Source organism: Eubalaena glacialis, chromosome 9 (genome assembly GCF_028564815.1).
Source record: "Eubalaena glacialis isolate mEubGla1 chromosome 9, mEubGla1.1.hap2.+ XY, whole genome shotgun sequence".
Taxonomy (NCBI): domain Eukaryota; kingdom Metazoa; phylum Chordata; class Mammalia; order Artiodactyla; family Balaenidae; genus Eubalaena; species Eubalaena glacialis.
The window spans coordinates 7337404-7359476 of NC_083724.1; the positions used below are offsets into that span (position 1 = coordinate 7337404).

Here is a 22073-nt window from a genome sequence, read left to right on the forward strand (position 1 = left end):
TAGTTGCGGCGAGCCGGGGCTACTCTCCGTTGCGGTGCGCAAGCTTCTCATTGCGGCAGCTTCTCTTGTTGCGGGGCGTGGGCTCTAGGTGCGCGGGCTTCAGAAGTTGCAGCACACGGGCTCAGTAGTTGTGGCTCGCGGGCTCTAGAGCACATGCTCAGTAGTTGTGGCACACGGGCTTAGTTGCTCCGCGGCACGTGGGATCTTCCCGGAGCTGGGCTCGAACCCGTGTCCCCTGCGTTGGTGGGCGGACTCTTAACCACTGCGCCACCAGGGAAGCCCAGAACCGTGTTTTCATGGTGGAATTCCCGATGGAGGATGGGGAAGAATCTCTGGGGGTAAATTGGGGGAGATGGGGAGGGTCCTCACCTCACTCAGGGGTTACTTACACCTTCTAAAACAAAAATGGGGACCATCCCTCGTGTTAGGATTGTCATGTGGCTTTGACCTATTCAAGGTCACCTAGAAGATGCAGCCTGTGGCTGGTGGGGGGGGCACTGGCCCTTTGGGGGGGATTTGATGTGGTGTGGGCGGGGCAGACTAGAGAAATGGGGTCCATCCATGGAGTCCAGAGGTGTGATGGCTGTGTCACTGTGAGGGCCGCCCCTCCGGAGGGGCTGAGCATCTTTGCGCCCTCTGGGGGTCGGGAAGTGTTGTCTTACTTCCTGGGGGCTGGTTTCAGAAAGGATCGCTTTATTTATTTTATTTTATTTTTTCCGGCCGCATGGCTTTTGGGATCTTAGTTCCCCGAGCAGGGATGGAATCCGGGCCCTGGCAGTGAAAGCAGCGAGTCCTAACCACCGGATGGATCACCAGGGAATTCCCAGAAATGATCTCTTAACTTCCCTGGAGGGTGTGCCCATCAGGAGGCGTGGCATGGGGCCAGGTGGAGAGGGCTGGCTTCAGACCATTCCCCTCACCCCCCAGTTTTCTGCAGACGCCTCATAAGTGATGTCAGTGCCTGGTGGCACATGTGTCCTCTGTCACCCCCAGTGACCATCTCTGAAACGGTAGGTTGGAGGACTTGGAAGAAGGTCTCTGGTGGCCCTGTCTGTTAGGACCACCCGTCTGTCCTGTGAGCCCACCTGGGACCTCCACTCTGCACCCCGACATTCTGGGCCATCTGCCCGGGTCCCCCACAGTCAAATGCCCAGGGGACCCCCAGCTTCTGCATGCCCAGCAGCAAGGGATTTAATTCTAGCGTCTGCCTCCACACACCCTCTGCTCCTGCCATAGGGCAGGGGAGACACTCCCTGCACAGAGAGGGTTCGGGTCCTGGCCAGGGTCACACATCAGGGTTTCTCCCAAACACCCGGGTGTCAGGGGTTCCAGGGCAGGTCTCTGTCTTCCTACCCCGCTCCCCACCCCTGGGGCTCTACAGGGTGATGGAGGACTTCCTGCAGAAAGAGGCACACAGACAAGGGCAGCTGGCCCCAAAAGGCCGTCCCTTCATCGGTTTGCTGCCCTTGTCCGCCCTCCCGCAATCTTTTGGGGCTTAAAAATTTTTTTTTTATTTCTTAAAGACAACAGCTTTTTGGCTTTAATACACAAAGTAAGTGAGGTCCTTGGTGAGCCGCTGCTCTAGCCTTCCAGCCCAACACCTCCAAGGGTCAGGGGCCGCGGTCTCCAGCGGCCGTGGATGAGGGGCTGAGCCAGGCTCTGGGCACCTCAGCAGCCTCTTGGGCCCAGAAGTCCGGGCTGAAGAGAGGGGCCAGGAGAGCCCACCCAGCCTGTCCTGGAGACAGGGGACAGGAGAAGGTCACCTTCCTGCGTGTCTGCCCTCTTTTCTGCTGTCGTGAGACCAGGGAGGCAGCGGGGTCCTGGTGGGGCTGGCTGTCAGTTCACCGTGGGCACCTGGCTATGATGCAGGCTGAACTCCTTGGCCTTGAGACGGAGGCTGGCGATGCTGTTGGCCATGTTGACCCCCGGGGTCGCAGGGCCTGAGCCTCCTGGGCTGTATGGCGGCACCGTGCTGGGGGCGACATAAGACACAAGGACATATTGCTGTGGCTGGCAGACCGCCGGGGGCTGGCCACCTCTGGCGGCCAGTCTTGGACCCCAGCTTCTGGTCCTCCTGCCTCCCCTCCTCAGCTCACTCGGCTGGGAAGCCTTCCCCTGGGGCTACAAGACTTGGGGGGAAGAGGCAGAAGTGCCCACAGTCAGCCCTGGGACATGGAGCCGCCCCCGTAGGCTTGTGGTCCTTCCTCGCTGGACCAGGAGCTTCCTGAGAGCAGGGCCTGCGTCCTGTTCACCCCTAGCGCCTGCCCTGGGCCTGGCACACAGCAGGATGGGGCTGGGATGAACGCACACCTGTATGGAAGGAGGCCTCTTGGAGGTTCTCCTGCCCCAGGTAAGAGCAGGGCAGGGAGGGAGCTGGGAGAGCTGTGAGGCTAGCGTGGGCATCACTAGGACTCAGATCCCACGACCCACTGGCTCTTGCCTCTCACGAGACCATGGCTCCAGCAGAGCTGCTCACACAGACTAAGGGGTGGATGGCACTCCCTGGAGCTGTGGGGTGCAGAAACCCAACTTGCCAGCACCTCCTCCCTCTCCCTTCCTGCCCTGCCACCTTTCCCCAGCTTTGACCGGGACAAAGCTGCCCCAGACTTTGACTCTGGGTCCCAGCCAGGCCCCTGGGACAGGGAACCACTCCCTCGGCCCCCCGGCCTCTCTCCGGGATGGTTGACGAAGGGTGCTGGGGCACTCGTGCCAGCCTAGAAATCTGCAGGTTTTCAGCTTCCTCAGGATGATGTGGGTTCTCCACTCCTTCCAAACAGGCCTCATTTTCTCGCCCCTCCACACGCTCACACGCTTGCCCGCACACCCCTTGGTGCACCCCAGGTCCACGGGGCACCTGGGCACCTTTCCCAGCTCTCTTCAGATCCTCAAAGGAGTCTGGGCCCTAAAACACCCCACGGGGTCCCCTGGTTGCTTGCGACCCAAAAGGGTTCCCGCTCTCACCTGTAGGGGGACGAGGCCGTCCAGGAGAGATAATCGGGGCTCAGGGCAGTGGGCCGGGGAGCCACGGGCTGCTCGATGGCGGCTTCCTGGCTGTAGGACTTGAGCAGTGAGGCTGAGCGGTTGGCCAGCATGGCCCGCTCATTTCGGCGGAACTTGGCCCGGCGGTTCTGAAACCAGACCTGGGGGGCGGGAAGGAGGGGTGAGCGGGCTGCCGAGGGGACCCAAGTCCTTTCGGACCCAGTGTGTGCCTGCTCTGCCACCCACCCTGCACTGGCAACTTCACCTCTCTGAGCCTCAATTTTCTCATCTGTAAAATGGGGGTGATAAATGGTGCCTGCCGCCGGGTAAGTATGTGTTGGAGAATGTGCAAGTGGATGAAAGAAAGAATGAATAGACGAGCATTTAGCTGCTGTGAGGTTGTAATGAGTTAGGTGCATGCTGGGCACTCAGCTCAGGGCTGGCACGGAACAAGCACTGAACACTTTAAAACGACTTTTATTTATCCAAACCCCATGTGCCAGGCACTGCTCTAAGCTACAAAGATATCAACTTCTTTCATTCCCGTAAGAACCCTATAAAACAGACCCACGTGATCCTCATTTTACAGGGAGGCACCTAAGGCACAGAGAGGCTAAGTAACTTGCTCAAGGTCACACAGCTGGTCAGTGGCAGGGCTTGGATTTGAACCTCAGCCCTCCTGGCCTCAGACGGTCCTGCTCTTAAACACCTCACCGTGGCAACTCCTTATCCCTGGGTGAGTGGTGGCTGCACGCTCCCCCGGGGGACCCACGGATGGGCAGCACTCACCTGGACACGCGCCTCGCTGAGATTGACGCGCCGGGCGAGCTCCTCCCGCACGAAGGCGTCGGGGTAGTGCGTGCGCTCGAACACGCGCTCCAGCGCCTGCAGCTGGCTGCTGTTGAACGTGGTGCGGTTCCGCCGCTGCTTCTTCTTCCGCTTGGCGGCGCCGCCGCGCCCGGGGCTGGGACACTCACCTGCGGAGGGGCCCGAGGGTCAGCGGGGCGGCGGACAGCGCGCGGTGGGTGCCCGCAGCGCCCCCATCCCGGAGGTGCCGAGATGGTCACGACTCAGGCGCCAGCTCAGCAATGTGCCCTGAGCCTTTTACCTGTGTCTCCCTCTGCTGATGGATGGTGCAGCCCGAGAGCAGCAGCACCTCCCTTTAATTCACTCCTTCATTCGTTCCTTCATCCATCCATCCATCCATCCATTCATTCTGCAACACATTTACTGAGCACCTACTAGGTGGCAGGCACAAGGCTAGGGCCCTGGCGATATAATGGTGAACAAAAGCAGCCAGGTCCCCATCCTGTGGAGCCCGGGGACAAGCACCCACCGCCATGAGGGACAACTGACCTGGTGGGGGGGGGCGGGGCCGCTGGAGACATCTACGTGTCCTCGGCTCCTAGCTCAGGCTCTGGGGCATGGTAAACCCTCCATGGATATTTGTTGTTGAATTATATTAATATATTAAAAAAGAGCAGTGAGAGTCACAGTTCCAAGGGTCCACTGCAGGCACCCACAGATCATTGGATGCTCACAGGAATCCTATAGACAGGTGCTCTTCACGCCCCATTTACAGAGGGATAAGGGAGGGGGGATGTTCAGCTACTATTTCCACATTTCAATTTTACCCAAGGGCTGAACTGCTGACCCTTCCTCCTGCAGGGCCCAGCTCATTGTTCACTCCTCCAGGGAGCCCTCCCTGACCACCTGAGTCCATATGGAATCCCCTCTCCTCCACTGCACTCACCCAGCACTTAGAACCAACCCTGTCTGGTTCAGGGTCTGGTGTACCTTAATAAAAAAATGTATATTTTATGGATAAATAGCAAGGTCTTACTATATAGCACAGGGAACTATATTCAATATCTTGTAATAAACCATAATGGAAAAGAATATGAAAACGAATATATATATTTAACTGAATCACTTTGCTGTGCACCAGAAATTAACACAACATTGTAAATCAACTATACTTCAAAAAAAAAAAAGAATATTTAATCAAACATTAAAAAATCTGGATCCTTAAAATTTGTACGGAGACACAAAAGACCCCGAATAGCCAAAGCAGTCTTGAGGGAAAAAAACAGAGCTGGAGGAATCAGACTCCCTGACTTCAGATTATACTACAAAGCTACAATAATCAAGACAATATGGTACTGGCACAAAAACAGAAGTATAGATCAACAGATCAATGGAACAGGATAGAAAGCCCAGAGATAAACCCACTTACTTATGGTCAACTAATCTATGACAAAGGAGGCAAGGATATGGAGAAACGACAGTCTCTTCAATAAGTGGTGATGGGGGGCTTCCCCGGTGGCGCAGTGGTTGAGAATCTGCCTGCTAATGCAGGGGACACGGGTTCGAGCCCTGGTCTGGGAAGATCCCACATGCCGCGGAGCAAGTAGGCCCGTGAGCCACAATTACTGAGCCTGCGCGTCTGGAGCCTGTGCTCCACAACAAGAGAGGCCGCGATAGTGAGAGGCCCGCGCACCGCGATGAAGAGTGGCCCCCACTTGCCACAACTAGAGGAAGCCCTCGCACAGAAACGAAGACCCAACACAGCCAAAAATAAATAAATAAATAAATAAATAAATAATAATTAAAAAAAAAAAAAAAAAAAATAAGTGGTGATGGGAAAACTGGACAGCTACGTGTAAAAGAATGAAATTAGAACACTCCCTAACACCATACACAAAAATAAACTCAAAATGGATTAAAGACCTAAATGTAAGACCTGACACTATAAAACTCTTAGAGGAAAACATAGGAAGAACACTCTTTAACATAAATCACAGCAAGATCTTTTTTGATCCACCTCCTAGAGTAATGGAAATAAAAACAAAAATAAACAAATGGGACCTAATGAAACTTAAAAGCTTTTGCAAAGCAAAGGAAACTACAAACAAGACGAAAAGACTTGTTTGTTGTTTCTGAATGGGAGAAAATATTTGCAAATGAATCAACGGACAAAGGATTAATCTCCAAAGTATATAAACAGCTCATGCAGCTCAATATTAAAAAAACAAACAACCCAATCAAAAAATGGGCAGAAGACCTAAATAGGCATCTCTCCAAAGAAGACATACAGATGACCAAGAGGCACATGAAAAGCTGCTCAACATCACTAATTATTAGAGAAATGCAAATCAAAACTACAATGAGGTATCACCTCACACCAGTTAGAATGGGCATCATTAGAAAATCTACAAACAACAAAGGCTGGAGAGGGTGTGGAGAAAAGGGAACCCTCTTGCACTGTTGGTGGGAATGTAAATTGATACAGCCACTATGGAAAAAAGTATGGAGGTTCCTTAAAAAACTAAAACTAAATTACCATATGACCCAGCAACCCCACTACTGGGCATATACCCAGAGAAAACCATAATTCAGAAAGACACACGCACCCCAATGTTCATTGCAGCACTATTTACAATAGCCAGGTGATGGAAGCAACCTAAATGTCCATTGACAGACGAATGGATAAAGAAGATGTGGGACATATATACAATGGAATATTACTCAGCCATAAAAAGAACTAAATTGGGTCATTTGTAGAGACGTGGATGGACCTAGAGACTGTTATACAGAGTGAAGTAAGTCAGAAAGAGAAAAACAAATATCGTATATTAATGCATATATGTGGAACCTAGAAAAATGGTACAGATGAACCGGTTTGCAGGGCAGAAACTGAGACACAGATGTAGAGAACAAATGTATGGACACCAAGGGGAGAAAGTGGGGCGGGGGGTGGCGGGATGAATTGGGAAATCAGGATTGACATATATACACTAATATGTATAAAATAGATAACTAATAAGAACCTGCTGTATAAAAAAAAAAAACAACAAAAAAAGAAGAAAAACAAAAAAAAAACCTCAGTGAAGGGTCCACTTAAAGATTTCTACACTACTGTACGCAAACTTTACCTCAAAATTCAAAAGTAAGAGAGAAACATAAATAAATATTAAATTTAATTTTTTTTAAATCTGAAGATTTCATGTAAGGAAAAAAAAAGTATATTTTAATAACCAAATAATGTCACTGCTTGTCGCAGTAACAGATTCAAGCAACACAGAAAGGCACAAAGTAAAACAAACTGCTCCCTTCTCCCGACTCTGCTCCCCAAGATTTACAAAATTACAAACGTGCATTTAAAAAAATTTACAAGCATGAGATCACGCTGAACACACTGGTGCTGCAACTTGTCTCTCTTTTTTTTTTTTTTTAAAAAAAAATATTTATTTATTTATTTAGGCTGCACCAGGTCTTAGTTGTGGCGTGCATGCGGGATTTAGTTCCCCGACCAGGGATTGAACCCAGGCCCCCTGCACTGGGAGCTCGCATTCTTACCCATTGGACCACCAGGGAAGTCCCAAAACTGAAGCTTGCCTCTTCCTATTTAATTGGCTCCAGAGATCACTCCACCCGGCCCAACAAACCCAGCCCTCTTTATTTGCATTAATTTCCATATTATATTTTCCCTCTTGTTCCCTCCCTCCACATATCAGAACAATTTTTAAATTAGTCTTTGCTCTATCCTTCCAGCATTGCTTTTTAAAAAAATATTTTATTTATTTATTTATTTATTTATTTATTTATTTATTTATTTATTTATTTATATTGGCTGTGCCAGGTCTTAGCTGCTGCATGCGGGATCTTTGGTTATGGCATGTGGACTTCTAGGTTGCAGCATGTGGACTCTTCGTTGTGGCATGCATGCGGGATCTAGTTCCCAGACCAGGGATCGAACCCAGGCCCCCAGCATTGGGAGCGCGGAGTCTTACCCACTGGACCACGAGGCAAGTCCCCAGCATTGCTTTTTGCAAATATTTTTTTCAAGTATAATATTTTCTCTCCCTCTTCTATTGAAAGATAGCAGACCATGTACTGTTGTGCATCTCTTTTTTTCCCACTGAGCAATACATCCCAGGGATTCCTCCATCCAGTGCAGGGAAGTCCTGCATGTACCTTCTCACAGCTCTGTACCACTAGGTTGTGCGAATGTACCGTGGTTTAGTCAACTAAAACCGGAGCCCTATGGATGGGCACGTAGTGTGTTTCCAATCTTTTGCAATTAAAGAATGCCACAATTAATAACCTCGTGCAAACATGATTTTCTATTTCTGCCAGCGAATATTTGGGACAGATTCCTAGAAGTGAGATTGCTTGGCCAGTGAGTAAAATGCTAGATGTGGCCAAATCCCCCATAAGGCTTCCCAGCAGCGGTGGATAGGAAGGTCAGTTTTGCCCACAGCTGGGCCAACAGAATGCATTGTCAATCTTTTGGATTTGGGGCCACACCTTGTTTTTTTGCTTCCCCAGTTACACATTCCCTTTATACATGCTATGTTCTTCACACGATGCTGAGAAGTTGTTCAGCTGAGCATCTAGAACATTCCAGGCCCAGCCATGGATACCACTCAATCCTGGTTTTTGAATGAGCTCCCAGGTTAGCAGGGTTTACTAACTCTTGAGCAACCAGCTGATTTGATCGGAGGCTAAATTGTTCCATGAGCCTGGTAAGTAATTGCATCGGGGGTAGGGTGGGGGGTTGTCAGGCAGGAATCAGGCAGGATGCCTGGAAAAAGATGACCTTACTTGGTTTGGACCAGTGGTTCTCAACAGAGGGCAATTTAGCCTCCAGGGGACATCTGTCCGGAGACGTTTCTGATGGTCGGGACTGGGAGAGGGGGTGCTCCTAGGATCGAGGCAGAGGCTGGGGATGCTGCTGCGTACACTTCAATGCACAAGGCAGGCCCCGCATCAGGGAATTCTCTGGTTCACCGTGTCCATAGTGCTGAGAGAGAGAGGCCCTGGTTTGGAGGGAGGACCAGGAGTTGAGGTCCAGTACTTTTCCCCTTTGGGAAGTACTGCAAACGTGGGACACATCTGGGGGTGGGGTAGGCAATGGCAGGGAACACGGAGCGGCCCCGGACGAGCTGGCCTCTTCTCCTGGACCCGCTTCGGTCTTCACTCCTCACCCCTTTCCTCCAAGAAAAGGTGAAGATGGATGAGAATGTCTGGTGCCAGTGAATGGCTCTCCACCCCCCCCCGCTCCCCACCCCCTTGAGCTGGAAGAAACCTTAAACTGAAATAACAAGGGCTGAGCGCTGAAAACCTGTGTGATCAAGAGCCCGAGAGCGGACGGAAGCTTCTGGAACACCAGCCATCGCGAGCCGATTTCCGCCCCCCTTCAGGCAACGCTTCTTGGGCACAAACCCAACGCAGGAGGCATTTCTGCCAAAAAAGGAGAATTTTTCAGGAAATTTAGCAATTCAAAACTGAGGGTGTTGAAATGAAAATCATTTTGCAGCCTCGGCCCCCTCCAAGTGGGCGCCGGAAGAAACAACTCCCCTCTTTGGCCAAACTGCGTGGTGCTTTGGAGCTGAAACCCTCACACAAGGGCGCTTAACACCCCTCCCAACAACCCCAGACTCTCACCACCCCTGATACCAGCTGGTCTCCACTGGTCTGGAGTCACATCTCCCTGGGGGTTCCCATCAAGGCAGCTATGATGGGATGCGCTCAACAAAAGTTGGTTTGGGCAGGAGGGATGCCAAGCGCTCTGTCCGCTTCCATCCACTGAATCCTGGCATCTGCCCTATGAGGCATTACCCCATTTCACACACTGGGAAACTGAGGCTCTGAGAGGTTCACCCAAGATCACACAGCGGGGACTAGAATCCGTGTCTGTGGGAAGGCTCAGGCGGCCTGGGTTGTGAGCCTGTCTCCGAGGGGGTCGCCTCCCGCGGTTCCCAGGGAAGGTGATGCGGGGGTCTGTCACACTCTCCGCCCCAGCTCTGGGAGACACCGTGGATCATGTCATCTCACTGGTGCGGAAAGGCCCCCGAGTCTCCATCCTATAGCCCCCCGGGAGGAGGACCTCACCTCTGGGAGCCTTGAGGGACAGCGGCTTGCCCGAGGTCACACAAAGTTCCTGGAGGAGCTGAGTTGAACTCAGCGCCAAGAGCATAGTAATCGCTTGGTAAATGCTCGTTGCTCCTGGCTTTCTTCCTTGTGTGCAACCCTCTTCCCGCCTGAAGACAAAGATCTTTCTCCCTCCGCCCCGCCCACAGTAGAAAGATGGCTCCAGTCCCTGCTGTGGGCAGAGGCTGAGGAGAGGCAGCCGAGGTTCAGGAAGATTCACACAGCGTCTTGGAGGTGACCCAGGACTCGAACCCACAGCTTTGGACTCAGCCAGGGCTCTCGGGCTGGACTCTGCTTCCCAGCAGATGTGCTGGATATTCGTTACCATGAGTTCCTGAATCACCCCCTGAGAAGTGGATTGTGGTAGGCCTGTGTCCTCTGGGGGTTCCACGCTTGAGCTTAAAGCATTTGGAAAATAAATACTCTTGAAGCCTCAGGCCAGCGAGTACTGGGGCCAGCTCCGTGCAAGTCAGGGCTGTGCCCGAAGTTTCCTTTTGTTCCGTAATAAAAGTTCTGCTTTCCTCTGGGATTGAAAATAAAGCCTGAAACCACCTCCATTTACGTGGGCTGTTTAGGGGCTATTGTGAGGGGCGGGATCAGGGAAGAGAAAAACAGCCTCACATAGGGGAGGCCAGCCATGCTGTCTCTCCCTTATTACATTACAATGAAAAAGAAGTGACTGGTGCACAGTTTTCTGCCATTAAATTATTTCACACATACAATTTATTTGGCTGACTTCAGGCCAAAGACATTTAAAAACTCTGCTCTCGGCCAAATGATCAAGTGTTCCTGGCTCCTTCCCCTGCACCCATGGTTTTTCTTATTCTGTGTAATTTAAGGGTCTAAATAGTCTGGAGGGAATTAACTGCAAATTCTTCCTAAGACAAATAAATCCAGCCTCTTCGTTTCTGCCTTTCTCAAGCTGTTGAGAGACACTCTCTGTTTGTTTTTGCTTCAAATAGTCAGTTTGTGCCTGACCCTGGGGCCACGGCAAGCTCCAACCCAAATAAATAACTTTTATTAATTAGCATTTATTCTGACCGAATAAGCAGCCTCCCCCCACCCCAAATGTGATCTCTGCCAACACGTTCACAAAAATAAACAACGCGTCCCCAGGACCTTGACGTGGATTTAACAAATTAACACTGGGCCTTGGTCAAAGGAGCTTCGAAGCTGCAGAAATATTTACAGCCAGAAAAGTCTGAGGAAGGAAGTGGAGGTGGGGGGCACAGAGAGGCTGCCCCCCCCAAACACCCAGGTCTCTTGGTAGAGACTTGGGTTCCTTTGAAAGACCCCTGGGAGAAGGGCTCAGACAGGAATTCTGGAAACGGTGTCCCTAGTTGCTGCGAGGCAGCATCCCTGGCTCAAATGCCACCAGGAGAGACTTGGGGGAGAATCTCACCTCCTCGGATAGGAAGTGAGAGGAAGTACAGGCGGTTAAGGAGCCGGAGGTCCTCCTGGTTTAGGACCTCAGGCTGGCCCTGGCGCACCAGCAGCGTGGCGGTGGATGAAGCCTTTATTCTGTCCCAGCCTCAGGAATTTCGCTGAGAAACGGAAGTAACAGGAAACACCTCATTGAACCCTCACAACCATCAGACCTGCGTGCTCTTAGCCTGATTTTACAGACGAGGAAACTGAGGCACGGGGTTAAGCAACCTGCCAAATCCATGTGGCCAGTCAAGGCTGGAGCTGGGACTTAAACCTGCGGATTGGCACGGAGCCTAGGCTTTTAACCAGTTTGGCAAGGGCAGCCTGCCCTAAGAGTACGCCCAGGTCTTCATGCAGCGGGATTCTGGGGGTCTCTCCAGCGGCTTAGGGTGAATGGGTCAGCCAAGAAGAGGGAGGCTGAAGGCAACAGGAGCATCTCTAGAGCTGGGGTCTGTGCTGGAGTCCCCGGCACACAGGGCAGGGGGGCTGTCAACAGCATGCAGGGTGGGGTAGCTTCGAGGGGGTGGGGCATGTGAGACCTGTGAGGGCAGAGCCAGGGTCAGGCCTGGCACCAAGTGCGTCACCGACATTGGAAGGAAGAAAGGAAGGATGGACAGAAGGGAGGAGGAAGGAGAAGAAGCATGGAGCCTGCAGCCATCTGGAGAAGGGCGCCTGGGCTTCCGGGGGCTTCCCCAGGAGGCCAGCTCTGCCCCAGCCAGAATCTCAAACAAGGAGCTAAGAGCTGCTTTCATGTTTGGACAGGCCGGCCTCAGTCCAGGACACTCAGGGACCAGGGCTAAGGCACAAAGTGGGGTGAGATCACACAGGCGGACTTCCCAGCATCACCTCCCTGGAGGCCCCCAGTAACCTCAAGATGGGAGGCAGGGATGTCTCTGCCTCACAGAGGAGAAGAGGGAGAGAGGCCCAGAGAGGGGCTAGGACCTACCCAGGGTCACACAGAGAGTGACAGTCCTCCCCCTGCCAACCCCAGGTCCTTTCTTTTCTCCCCTGGTAGCCACTTGGCAGGGAGAACCGAGGGAGGAGATAGCCCCAGCCTCCAGCCCAGCCCTGGACAAACTGACGGTGAACATGACAGAAGGATGGGGCCTTTGTCTTGAGGGTTTTCGGGCTCTGTCCACTGGATGGGGCCTCTCAGGCCCCCTGGGTGGGCAGTGGCAGGTCAGGGGGGCTGGGGTGGTCTCAGCGCTGCTGTCCCAGGTTCGCAGCCTCCCTGAGGTCCGGATTTACATTGGACATGCACATCCTCTCCCCTGCGGACCTCTGCCCGCTCCGTTCGTGGGCTTCCGACTTCTCTCTGCCTCCCTGGCTCACCTTCAGGTCTCCCCAGAATGCCGCTTCCTCCAGGAAGCCATCCCAGACCCCCCATCATAACTCTGCCACGCTGCAGCGTATATGTAGGGTCATTTGTCTGGCAGGGACTGGAACTTACTGTTTTCTGTCTCTCTGGGACCTGTCACAGGGCCTGGCTCAGGGTAAACTCTCCACAAATATTTGTTGAGTGTTGAGTGAGTGAATGAATGAAGAGATGAACAGACAAATGAGGAGGCCCTGGAAGAGCGTGGGAAGACTTCAGAGTCTGCCCTGGTCCCGGGCTGTCTCCAGGGTCCAGGTTTTTCCTTATGGAGCCATAGAGACCTGGCCAGGGCTGAGTCATGACAGCATGTGTCACAGGGCAGGAGGGAGGGGCTTGGGGCAGTGGGGGAGGGGAGTCAGCCACCGACACCCACTGTCCAGCTGCCCCTCCAAAGATGTTTCACCTCACTCATTTTGAACAAAAACCCAAGGTGCTGATACATTTTTATAGCTACCAGTCTAGAGAAGGAGAAAATATCTCAGGGAGGAAGGTGAGGAAGGAAGACACAGCGGGGCCCAGGGAGTCAGAGAGGTCCCCTGGGGCCCTATCCATGTCCCCATGATCTCACAGGCCTCAGACAGCATGTAAGAACCCAGGGTTGTGGGCCACCTCAGCCTGGGACTGCTGCGCCCCCCACCCCCTCCCAGCCCGAGGCCAGTAACCAGTATGGCTATGAGGAGGCCTCTGCAGGCTTGGGGTAACCCTGGAGTCTGGAGGAGGCCAGGGGAGGCCCCTGCATGTCCTCTTGAATCCTCAGCAGGGTCCTGGAGGCAGCTGCAATGCATCTGGGTCTCTCTGGGGTCTAGAACCTCTTCCGTACATGCACTAAGGACATGGCATGCTGCACACACTTCCATCGGGCCACTGGACACCCCCAAGAGACCTCAGTGGAGGGGCCAGTGCGCCAAGGTGATTTGCCTTACGGGACAGCAAGAGCTCCTGCCACCTCAGGGCCTTTGCACATGCTGTTCCTGACCTGGAGCACTGCACCCCTTTTGCCTGGCTCATGTTTCCCGGCCTTTAATCTCAGACTAAATGCCCTGTCCTGGGGGGTCTATCCCAGCCCTCAGACCAGGACAGATCTCCTTGTTACAGGCTCCTGGGCCCTCCTCCCTCTCCAGTACATCTGTAATTAAGTCATTCTTCTGTTTTGGTTTTCTGCTTCATGCTTGTCTCTTCCATTCCATTCTAAGCTCTAGGAAGGTGGGGGCTGGGTTTGCCTTGTCACTGCTGTATCCCCAGGACTGGGCAAGTAGTTTGGTTTCAGAAATATTTCTGAATGAATGATTATATAGATGAAGGAAGCCCTCATTCCAAAAAGGGATGAAAGTCTCAACTTCCAAAGCCAGTTCCCTTTACCTTCAAAAGGGCCAGACAATGGTTTCTTAGATATGACAGAAAAAGCACAAGCAATTAAACAACAAAAAAAGAGAAATTGGACTTCTTCAAATTTAAAACTTTTGTGAACACCATCAAGAAAGTAAAAAGACAACCCACAGAATGGGAAAACTATTTACAAATCATATATTTGGTAAGAGACTTGTATTTAGAAAATATCAAGAACTCTTGTAACTCAACAATAAAAAGACAAATAGTCCAATTTAAAAATGAGCAAATGATCTGAATAGACATTTCTCCAAAGAAGATATACAAATGACCAATAAGCACATGAAAAGATGCTCAACATTATTAGCCATCAGGGAAATGCAAAGCAAAATCACAGTGAGATACCACTTCACACCTACTAGGATGGCTAGAATCAAAAGGCAAATAATAACAAGTGGTGGGAAGAATGTGGAGAAATCAGAACCCTCAGGCATTGCTGATAGGAATGAAAAGTGATGCAGCCACTTTGGAAAACAGCCTGACAGTTCCTCAAAATGTTAAAAATAGAGTTAGCATATGACCCAGCAATTCCACTCCCAGTTGTATACTCAAGAGAAATGAAAACATATGTCCACACAAAAACTTGGATACGAATGAATGTTCATAGCAGCAATACTCATAATAGCCCAGAAGTCGAAACAACCCAAATGCCCATCAGCTGATGAGTGGGTACCCCAAATATCCATACAATGGAATATTATTCGACTATAAAAAGGAACGAAGTACTAATCCATGCCGCACCATGGATGACCCCTGAAAACATTATGCTGAGTGAAAGAAGACGGTGCCATTGACAAAAGGGCACATAATGTACGATTCCACTCATATGAACTGTCCAGAATAGGCAAATCTATAGAGACAGAAAGTAGATTAGTGGTTGCCAGGGACCGGGGGAGGGTGATGGGGTGGGGTGAGGGGGTGCGGACTAAAGGGTGCAGGGTTTATTTCTGGGGTGATGAAAATGTTCTAAAATCGATTGTGGTGATGGTCGTACAACTGAACAGACTAAAAATCACTGGATTGTATGCTTTAAGTGGGTGAATTGTATGTCATGTGAATCAAATCTCAATAAAGTCATACAAGAAGAACACAGAAAAAAGGGAGGGGGTAGAGAGAAATACTGGGATTGGCTGAGAATAGCAAGGAAAGGAGATCTCCTGAACGCTTGGCAGGGATGTGACAGGGAGTGGGGGGGGACAGGGTCTCTAAGGCCCAGATAGTGGCTCAGTACTGCCTGGGAAGCCCCAAAGCCACTCTGGGTCAGGGTCTTTGGGGAAATGCTCAGTAAGACAGCCGCCACCAGGCGGGGTTCTCCGGACAGAATGTCTCCACGTGGGGGCCGCCACAGGGGGATGCGTGAGGCCAAAAAACTTCTTCAGAGACCCAGGAGCCTTTGAAAAATGTGATCATTGGGCCCAAGTAGGGAAAAAGGGATGAAGCTACCAGGCAGAGAACACGTGTGTCCTATTCTTAGGCACAGAGAAGGGTGGGAGGTCAAAAGCCAGATACCCCTGACCATCTCAAAGGCTCTGGGGTCCCTGGAACCTCCCCTGCTGCCCCCAAAACCTCTGGGTCCGGGGCCTGATCACCTCCCACCTCAGCATTCCAGGACCCAGAAGTTCACATCTGTGGTCAGCCTTGTCTTCTCTGTTCCCAACACCCCAAACCGAGGTCCAGAAAGTGGGTGCACATGGCTGGAATGGGGGTACTGGGGGATTGGGAGCCCGGGAATCAATCAGGATGAAGAGCAGCCCTTTGCTTAAAATTTGGTCTAAGAAGGGGGTTAGCGTCTGTCCCGTCTGGTTTTAATCTAAGGTTGGTGGCCAAATGCCAGATTTATTGTAAAACCTACATTTTAATAAGGGGCTGGTATCTGGAGGAAAGCTCATTAACCATTTCCAGACCAGGGTGCAGTTGCTGCTCAGGGCTCGGTGTGGGGTTTCCTCTCCCAGCTCTGAGCTCCTGGGCCTCTCGAAGCCCACAGCCAGCACCTGCTGGGAGTCAGGGCGAGGGCTGGGGGTCGGGCGCAGAGAAGGTCCGATTTCGTGTGGCTTGGTTCTGAAACCAAGCTGCAAATGGCTCTGGGGATCTCAAGCCTGTTACGCTTGTCTTCTCAGGACTCAGACCTGAAGGATCCTTACAGATTATCTGTCAAAGCCCCTCATTTAAAAACAATTTTTTAAAATTATTATTTTTTTTTTTGGCCACGCTGCATGGCATGCAGGGATCTTACCTCCCCAACCAAGGATCGAGCTGTGCCCCCTGCAGTGGAAGTGCAGTGTCTTAACCACTGGACCACCAGGGAAGTCCCCAAAGCCCCTCATTTTTGCCGATGGGGAAACTGAGGCATGAGGAGGGGCAGCGACTTAGCCAAGGGCTCCCAGCAAGGCAGTGGGACCCCAAGTTCTTTCCACTGACGTCCAACCCCCTGAGAACACACATTTCCCTCCTCCCTGCTCTCTCTCTGTTTCTGGGTTCCCTGGGGAGGGGTGTGCAGGAGCGTATCCCTCACCCAGAAATTGGGCACGGTTGGCAGGGGGCGGGGCAAACCAGCAGCCCAGCAAGAGAGCCAATGGTTGCCTCTCCCGAGCATCTGAGCTTGAGGAAAACGTCACCCTGTGTGTCCTTAGTCAAGAGAGTTCCCTTCTTGGGCCCTCGGTTTCACCATCTGTGCACTGGGGCAAGAAGAGTATCTATGCCTCCCTCTCAAGCTGACACAGAGAGGATGGAACAGTCTAGGGCTTTCCCAAGAACATGCTAAACGCAGTGGGCTACACAGATGCCCACTATCCTATTACTTTTCTTTCTGTTTTTTTGTGGCCGCGCTGCACGGCATGCGGGATCTTAGTTCCCCGACCAGGGATCAAGTCCGTGCCCCTTGCAGTGGAAGTGTGGCGTCTTAACCACTGGACCGCCAGGGAAGTCCCCTCACTATTACTTTTCCAAAATGAAACCTAGGCCGTGGCTCATTGGTTCTTCCTCCATTTCAGTCATGAACCCCTTGAGGAATCTGAGGAATTCTATGGACCCTTCCCCAGAAAAACACAGGTGCACACAGAAGTTTGCATGTAACTTTGTTGGGGGGGGGTGGTTCATAAGACTTTCTGAATCGTGTGCACAGACCGCCACGCTAAAAAGTCAGCTTGATGGAGAGTCAGCTTTTGTGCCCCAGGAGAACCTGTCCCTTTGCCCCTGTTTCACCTTGGGGTCCCTTGCACAGCTCCCCACAGATAGCAGCTGAGATAAAGGCAGTGCCCATCGGCCCCTCTTCCGAGGCTGGCGGGACCTCCCCTGACCCCAGCTCTGGGTCGATGCTGTACTCCCAGAGAGGCTGACCTTTAAAGCATCACTGCAGGTTTTTATGACCCATCTGTGAGTTCCAGGCACGCTGGAAAATGTGAGTTTGAGGTTCAGCTCAGAGAAGCTGCAGGCTGTCTTAAGTGTTTCTGCTGCCTGCTCACCACAGTGTGGGCATGTGGTGAGGACAGGACTCCCACTTCCCACCCTTTTTTTTTGGCTTCCATTTACTGAACTTTTATTGTGTGCCTGGCACTGGGTTACAAAGCCCTGCCTTCTCCAATGCAGAAGGCGCTGTTAGTAAGCCTTGTTCTCAGTCGGGGCCAGTGAGGTTCAGAGAGGTGAAGTAGCTGACCCAGGTCACACAGCCAGGCAGTGATGAAGCGGGAGCTTATGTCCAGTCTGTCTGTCCCCTAAGTGGCTGGCATCTGGCAATGGAAGCTGCCCTCATTAACCATTTCCAGACCAGGATGAAGTTGCTGCTAAGGACCCAGTGTGGGGTTTTTTCTTCCACTTAAGAGCTCCGGACCTCTCAAAGCCCGCAACCAGCACCTGCTGGGAGTCAGGGCGAGGGCTGGTGGCCGGGTGCAGAGACCACTCCAATTTCCTGTGGCTTAGCTGGCCCCTCTGTTCCACTTGAGCAAATCTGAGTGCTCTGCCCACACCCCCCCACCCCAAGCTCATGGGCCCTGGTGCCCTCAAGGCTGACTATCCCCTGCTGTGTGTCAGCGGGGTGGGCGCCTGTCTGTGTTCCCGGCCTCCACCAGCCTCACCGGCAGGGTGCACTCAGAGCTTGGGCACAGAGCCATCTGTGACATCTCTAACTGGTTCCAGTCACACCCTCAGATGACAGTCAACCCTGACTCTAGAAAATTCTCTATTGCAGTGAGTCATAATCCCTTTCCCTGTGGATCCCCCAGTTTATGCTTCAAGCGAGGGACAGCACAGGGGATTCTTCCCCAGGGCCACCTTGCTAACATTTGAAGGCAGCTTTTCCAATGCCTCTCCTGTGATTCTGGGAGCCTGCCCTGCCCCCTCACCACTCCAGTGGCCCCCAGGGGAGGGGCTGATACCAGATCTTCCAGATTTCTCAAAGGGTGACCACTGACCATTTGCTTCAACACTCCCTGGGAAGCTCATTAAAAAGGGACACTGCGGGACTTCCCTGGCGGTCCAGTGGTTAGGACTCCGTACTTCCACTGCAGGGGGCGCGGGTTTGATCCCTGGTCAGGGACTAAGATCCCACATCCCACGCAGCGCGGCCACAAAAAAAAAAGAAAAAAAGGGACGTTCCCATCCCATCTCCAGGGATTCCGATCCAGCAGGCCCAGGGCCAGCTGAGAGTCTGCAGCCCAGTCTCCCTCACCTGCAAGGTTAGGAACCACGGGCTTCAGTGCAGCAGACAGAGAATGTCATGACTCGACATGAAAAGTGCCGATCCACCCACTAGCTCTACACTGGTCCATGCAGCTATCTAAAGTCAAATTTACATTGATTAAAATGAAATAAAAACATAAATCCTGTTCCTCGGTCACACCAGGCACACTTCAAGGACTCAATAGCCACATGTGGCCAGTGGCTGCCAGACTGAAAAGCACAGATAGGGAGTATTTTCCTCATTACAGAAAGTTGTATCAGATAGAGCTGCTCTAGATATTCTAATTTTTCTTCTTCTTTTTCCTTTTAAAGGATGGGGAAGAACAACAACAGAGCCTAGCACTGAAGGACTTTTTTTTTTTTTTTTTTTTACGAAGCAGGTTCTTATTAGTTATCCATTTTATACATATTGGTGTATATATGTCAATCCCAATCTCCCAATTCATCCCACCACCCCCCCCCACTTTCCCCCCTTTGTGTCCATACGTTTGACCTCTACATCTGTGTCTCTATTTCTGCCTTGCAAACCGGTTCATCTGTACAATTTTTCTAGATTCCACATATATGCGTTAATATACGATATTTGTTCTTCTCTTTCTGACTTACTGAAGGACATTTGAAAGGAGAAAAATCATCCCTAAATCCCACCATGCCAGCATATCTATTAAATTTTTGGCAGACTTTTGGACCCATGTCCACATGTATCCAGCTCACACATGAGTCCACTTACAGTGTGCATGAATATCATTTCCTTTTTTGGATGGGGCATTAAGAGGCCAGCATTAAGATCAGACACACCCAGGGACAGCATGTACGGTTGAGCAGGTTGTGCACTGCACAATTCCATGGCAGCATCCCTATAGACTACAGTGTGACTGGTGCCCCCTATAGCTATGCAGTGGATAACCTGCTCAACCGTACCTCTCTTTCCTGGAAATAGCTGCATTCAAGTCCTGGCTTCACCACACACCAGCTACATGAGCTCTCTGGACAAGTGGCTTCACCTTTCCGAGACTGGGTTTCCTCACTGTAAATGGGGTTGGCAGTACCGAAAGTGCTTAGACAATGTCTGGCACCTAGTAAGCGCTCAAGTAACATTAGCTATTATGTGGGTGACCGGTATTACCTCACCATTTCACGGAGCAGATTCAACGTGACAGTTCAGGTAAAGTGTTTCTTGCTGTGGGTGGCATGGACCAGGGCTGAGCGTGTGGTGGATATGTTCACTTAACCTCCACCCAAACCCCAGCTGCTTCAGTGGAAGTTCTTACAGCCACACCCTCCCCTGTGCCAGGACTTTCTGGGTTCTTTCTCGCCACCAAGTCAGTCAGAACAGGCTCCCCAACAAAAGCATAAAAGGTGATTCACCCAGCACAGCGTTACAAACTAGACTCCGGAGTTAGCTTTCCCGGGTTCATATCCCAGCTTCACTGCTGTGTGATCCTGAGAAAGTTACTCCTTTTCTGTGCTTCTGTTTTCCCATCTAGAAAATGGAGCTAATGACATCTCCCTTATAGGGTTTTTGTGGGAATTAAATGAGTTGCCATATGTAAGGTTCTTAAAACAGTGCCTGGGACGTGGTAAGCGCTGAACTACCTTAGCCGTTAGTACATTTACTTGGAGTCAGATGGGTCTAGGTTTGAGTCCCAGACTTGCCATATATTGGCTGTGCCGCCTACTGGCAAGTTCCTTAACCTCTCTAAACCTCATGTTTGTATCTGTTGAGCGGAGACTCTATTGAGAGGATCAAGGATGCACTGAAGCCTTGCTCCTAAACAACAGCTTGTAGGACACTTTTTCCCCAGAGCTGTCCCGAATGTGCCTGAGGAATCCGTCCTTCACGGATGCTTCTGGAGAAGCTGGGCTGGATCAGGCAGGAAGCCCTGCCACAGTCACAGACTGAACTTGCCTCTTTATTATCAGTGCCTGGCACATAGTAGGTGCTCAATAAATACTGAACAAATACATATATGATTGACTGAACGGAACTTGGGTCCCAATGGGGAGGTAATTTCAGTTCTCTGTCCATCCAAACATGTGAAGACTTCCGTGCACTATAGACTGGGTGAACTGTTACAAGCTTTCCCACTTCCCTGACCCTCTTATCTGCAGAAATATATTTACTTAATTGGTTTTTTTTTTTTTTAATTTAGGGGTCAGAACAGGAGCCAGAGAAATCCCCTCCAGAAGGGAAAGGCTTCAGCCTGGCGCTCAAGGCCAGAGGAATGGGGGCATCATTCTACCCCTGGGGGTGGGGAGGGGAGAGGTAGGAGGGGGAGGGGGAGGGGGGGGCCTGGGCTGGAGCCACAACCGCTGAGCCTGCTTGGCAGGAAAGGGATGGCTGGACTGCACTGGAGGGGCAGGCGCCTGGCTACCCTGATCCCCTCTCCAACTGGGGCTACCACCCTCCCTCTTCCTTGAGCCTCCAAATGCAGAGGGAATTTGATCCCAAGCCCAGTTTTGTCTCCAGAGCCCAGCAGCCTGGGTTGGAATCCCACCTCCTCCACTTGCCAGCCCTGTGACCTCGAGCCTGTCACTGCTCCTCTCTGGGCCTCAGTTTCCTCTTCAAGAGGGCACGTGATGGTCCCCACAGGATGCCAGGGATGTCAGAGGGAGCATCCACCGCAGCACTGACAAACGGCCAGAGCTCTGGCCGCCCAGGGCTGAGCCCTCTCCATCCTGAGCCCCTGGGGATGGTGCAGCCATCTAGGGGAGACTAGTCTTTCAGTGTCTGATGTTTACGGGGCTGACCTCCCCTCCCCCCACTCAGCATCTCAGCTCCTCATTTCCAGAACAAGGAAGGCTGGCAGGGCTGGGAAAACCCAGTCTTTCCACAAATTTTCAAAGGTTTTCTATGAGACACTCTTCTAGAAAACACGGGGTAGAGCTACAAACCGAGGGAACCGCCCCCAACGCAAAGGCCCTGCGTGAGGCCCCCTCCGCTGCAGCCAGAAAGGGCTGGCCCAGCCTGACAGCACCGCCCTGCCCTCTGCCTTCTTTCTGCTCTCAATTCCGCCTCCATCTAGTGGTACCAAAGCGTCCCCTTTCCATGCCCCCACCCCCTTCTTCCTAACCTCTCCTGCTGGGAGCGGTTGCTGCCAGAGCCTGGGAGCCCAGGCGCTAAGACCGGGGAGCTCTGGGGGCCCAGCACCCGTTGCTCCCTTTACAGGACCCCGGAGGAGGCCCAGAGGGGAAAGCAGGGCACCCCAAGGCTGCCGTGGCGTGAGGTGGGGCAAGCTGCTGACCCGCAACCAGGGCTGGGGACCATCCTGTGGCTGACGCAGATCTGGGGCCA

At 51.9% G+C, this 22073-nt stretch overlaps 1 protein-coding gene across 1 annotated transcript in view; it reads right to left on the reverse strand.

The window, feature by feature from the left end:
• Positions 1-237: 237 nt before the first annotated feature.
• The window catches only part of PRRX2 (paired related homeobox 2), a 49420-nt gene continuing 27584 nt past the window's right edge, over positions 238-22073 (reverse strand). Inside the window, exons 2-4 of the mRNA XM_061200926.1 lie at positions 3769-3956; positions 2962-3140; positions 238-1972 (exon numbers count right to left, since the gene is read on the reverse strand). Of these exons, the coding sequence (XP_061056909.1) occupies positions 1837-1972; positions 2962-3140; positions 3769-3956 (503 nt within the window). The 3' untranslated portion in view covers positions 238-1836. The remainder of the gene's footprint in view (positions 1973-2961; positions 3141-3768; positions 3957-22073) is intronic.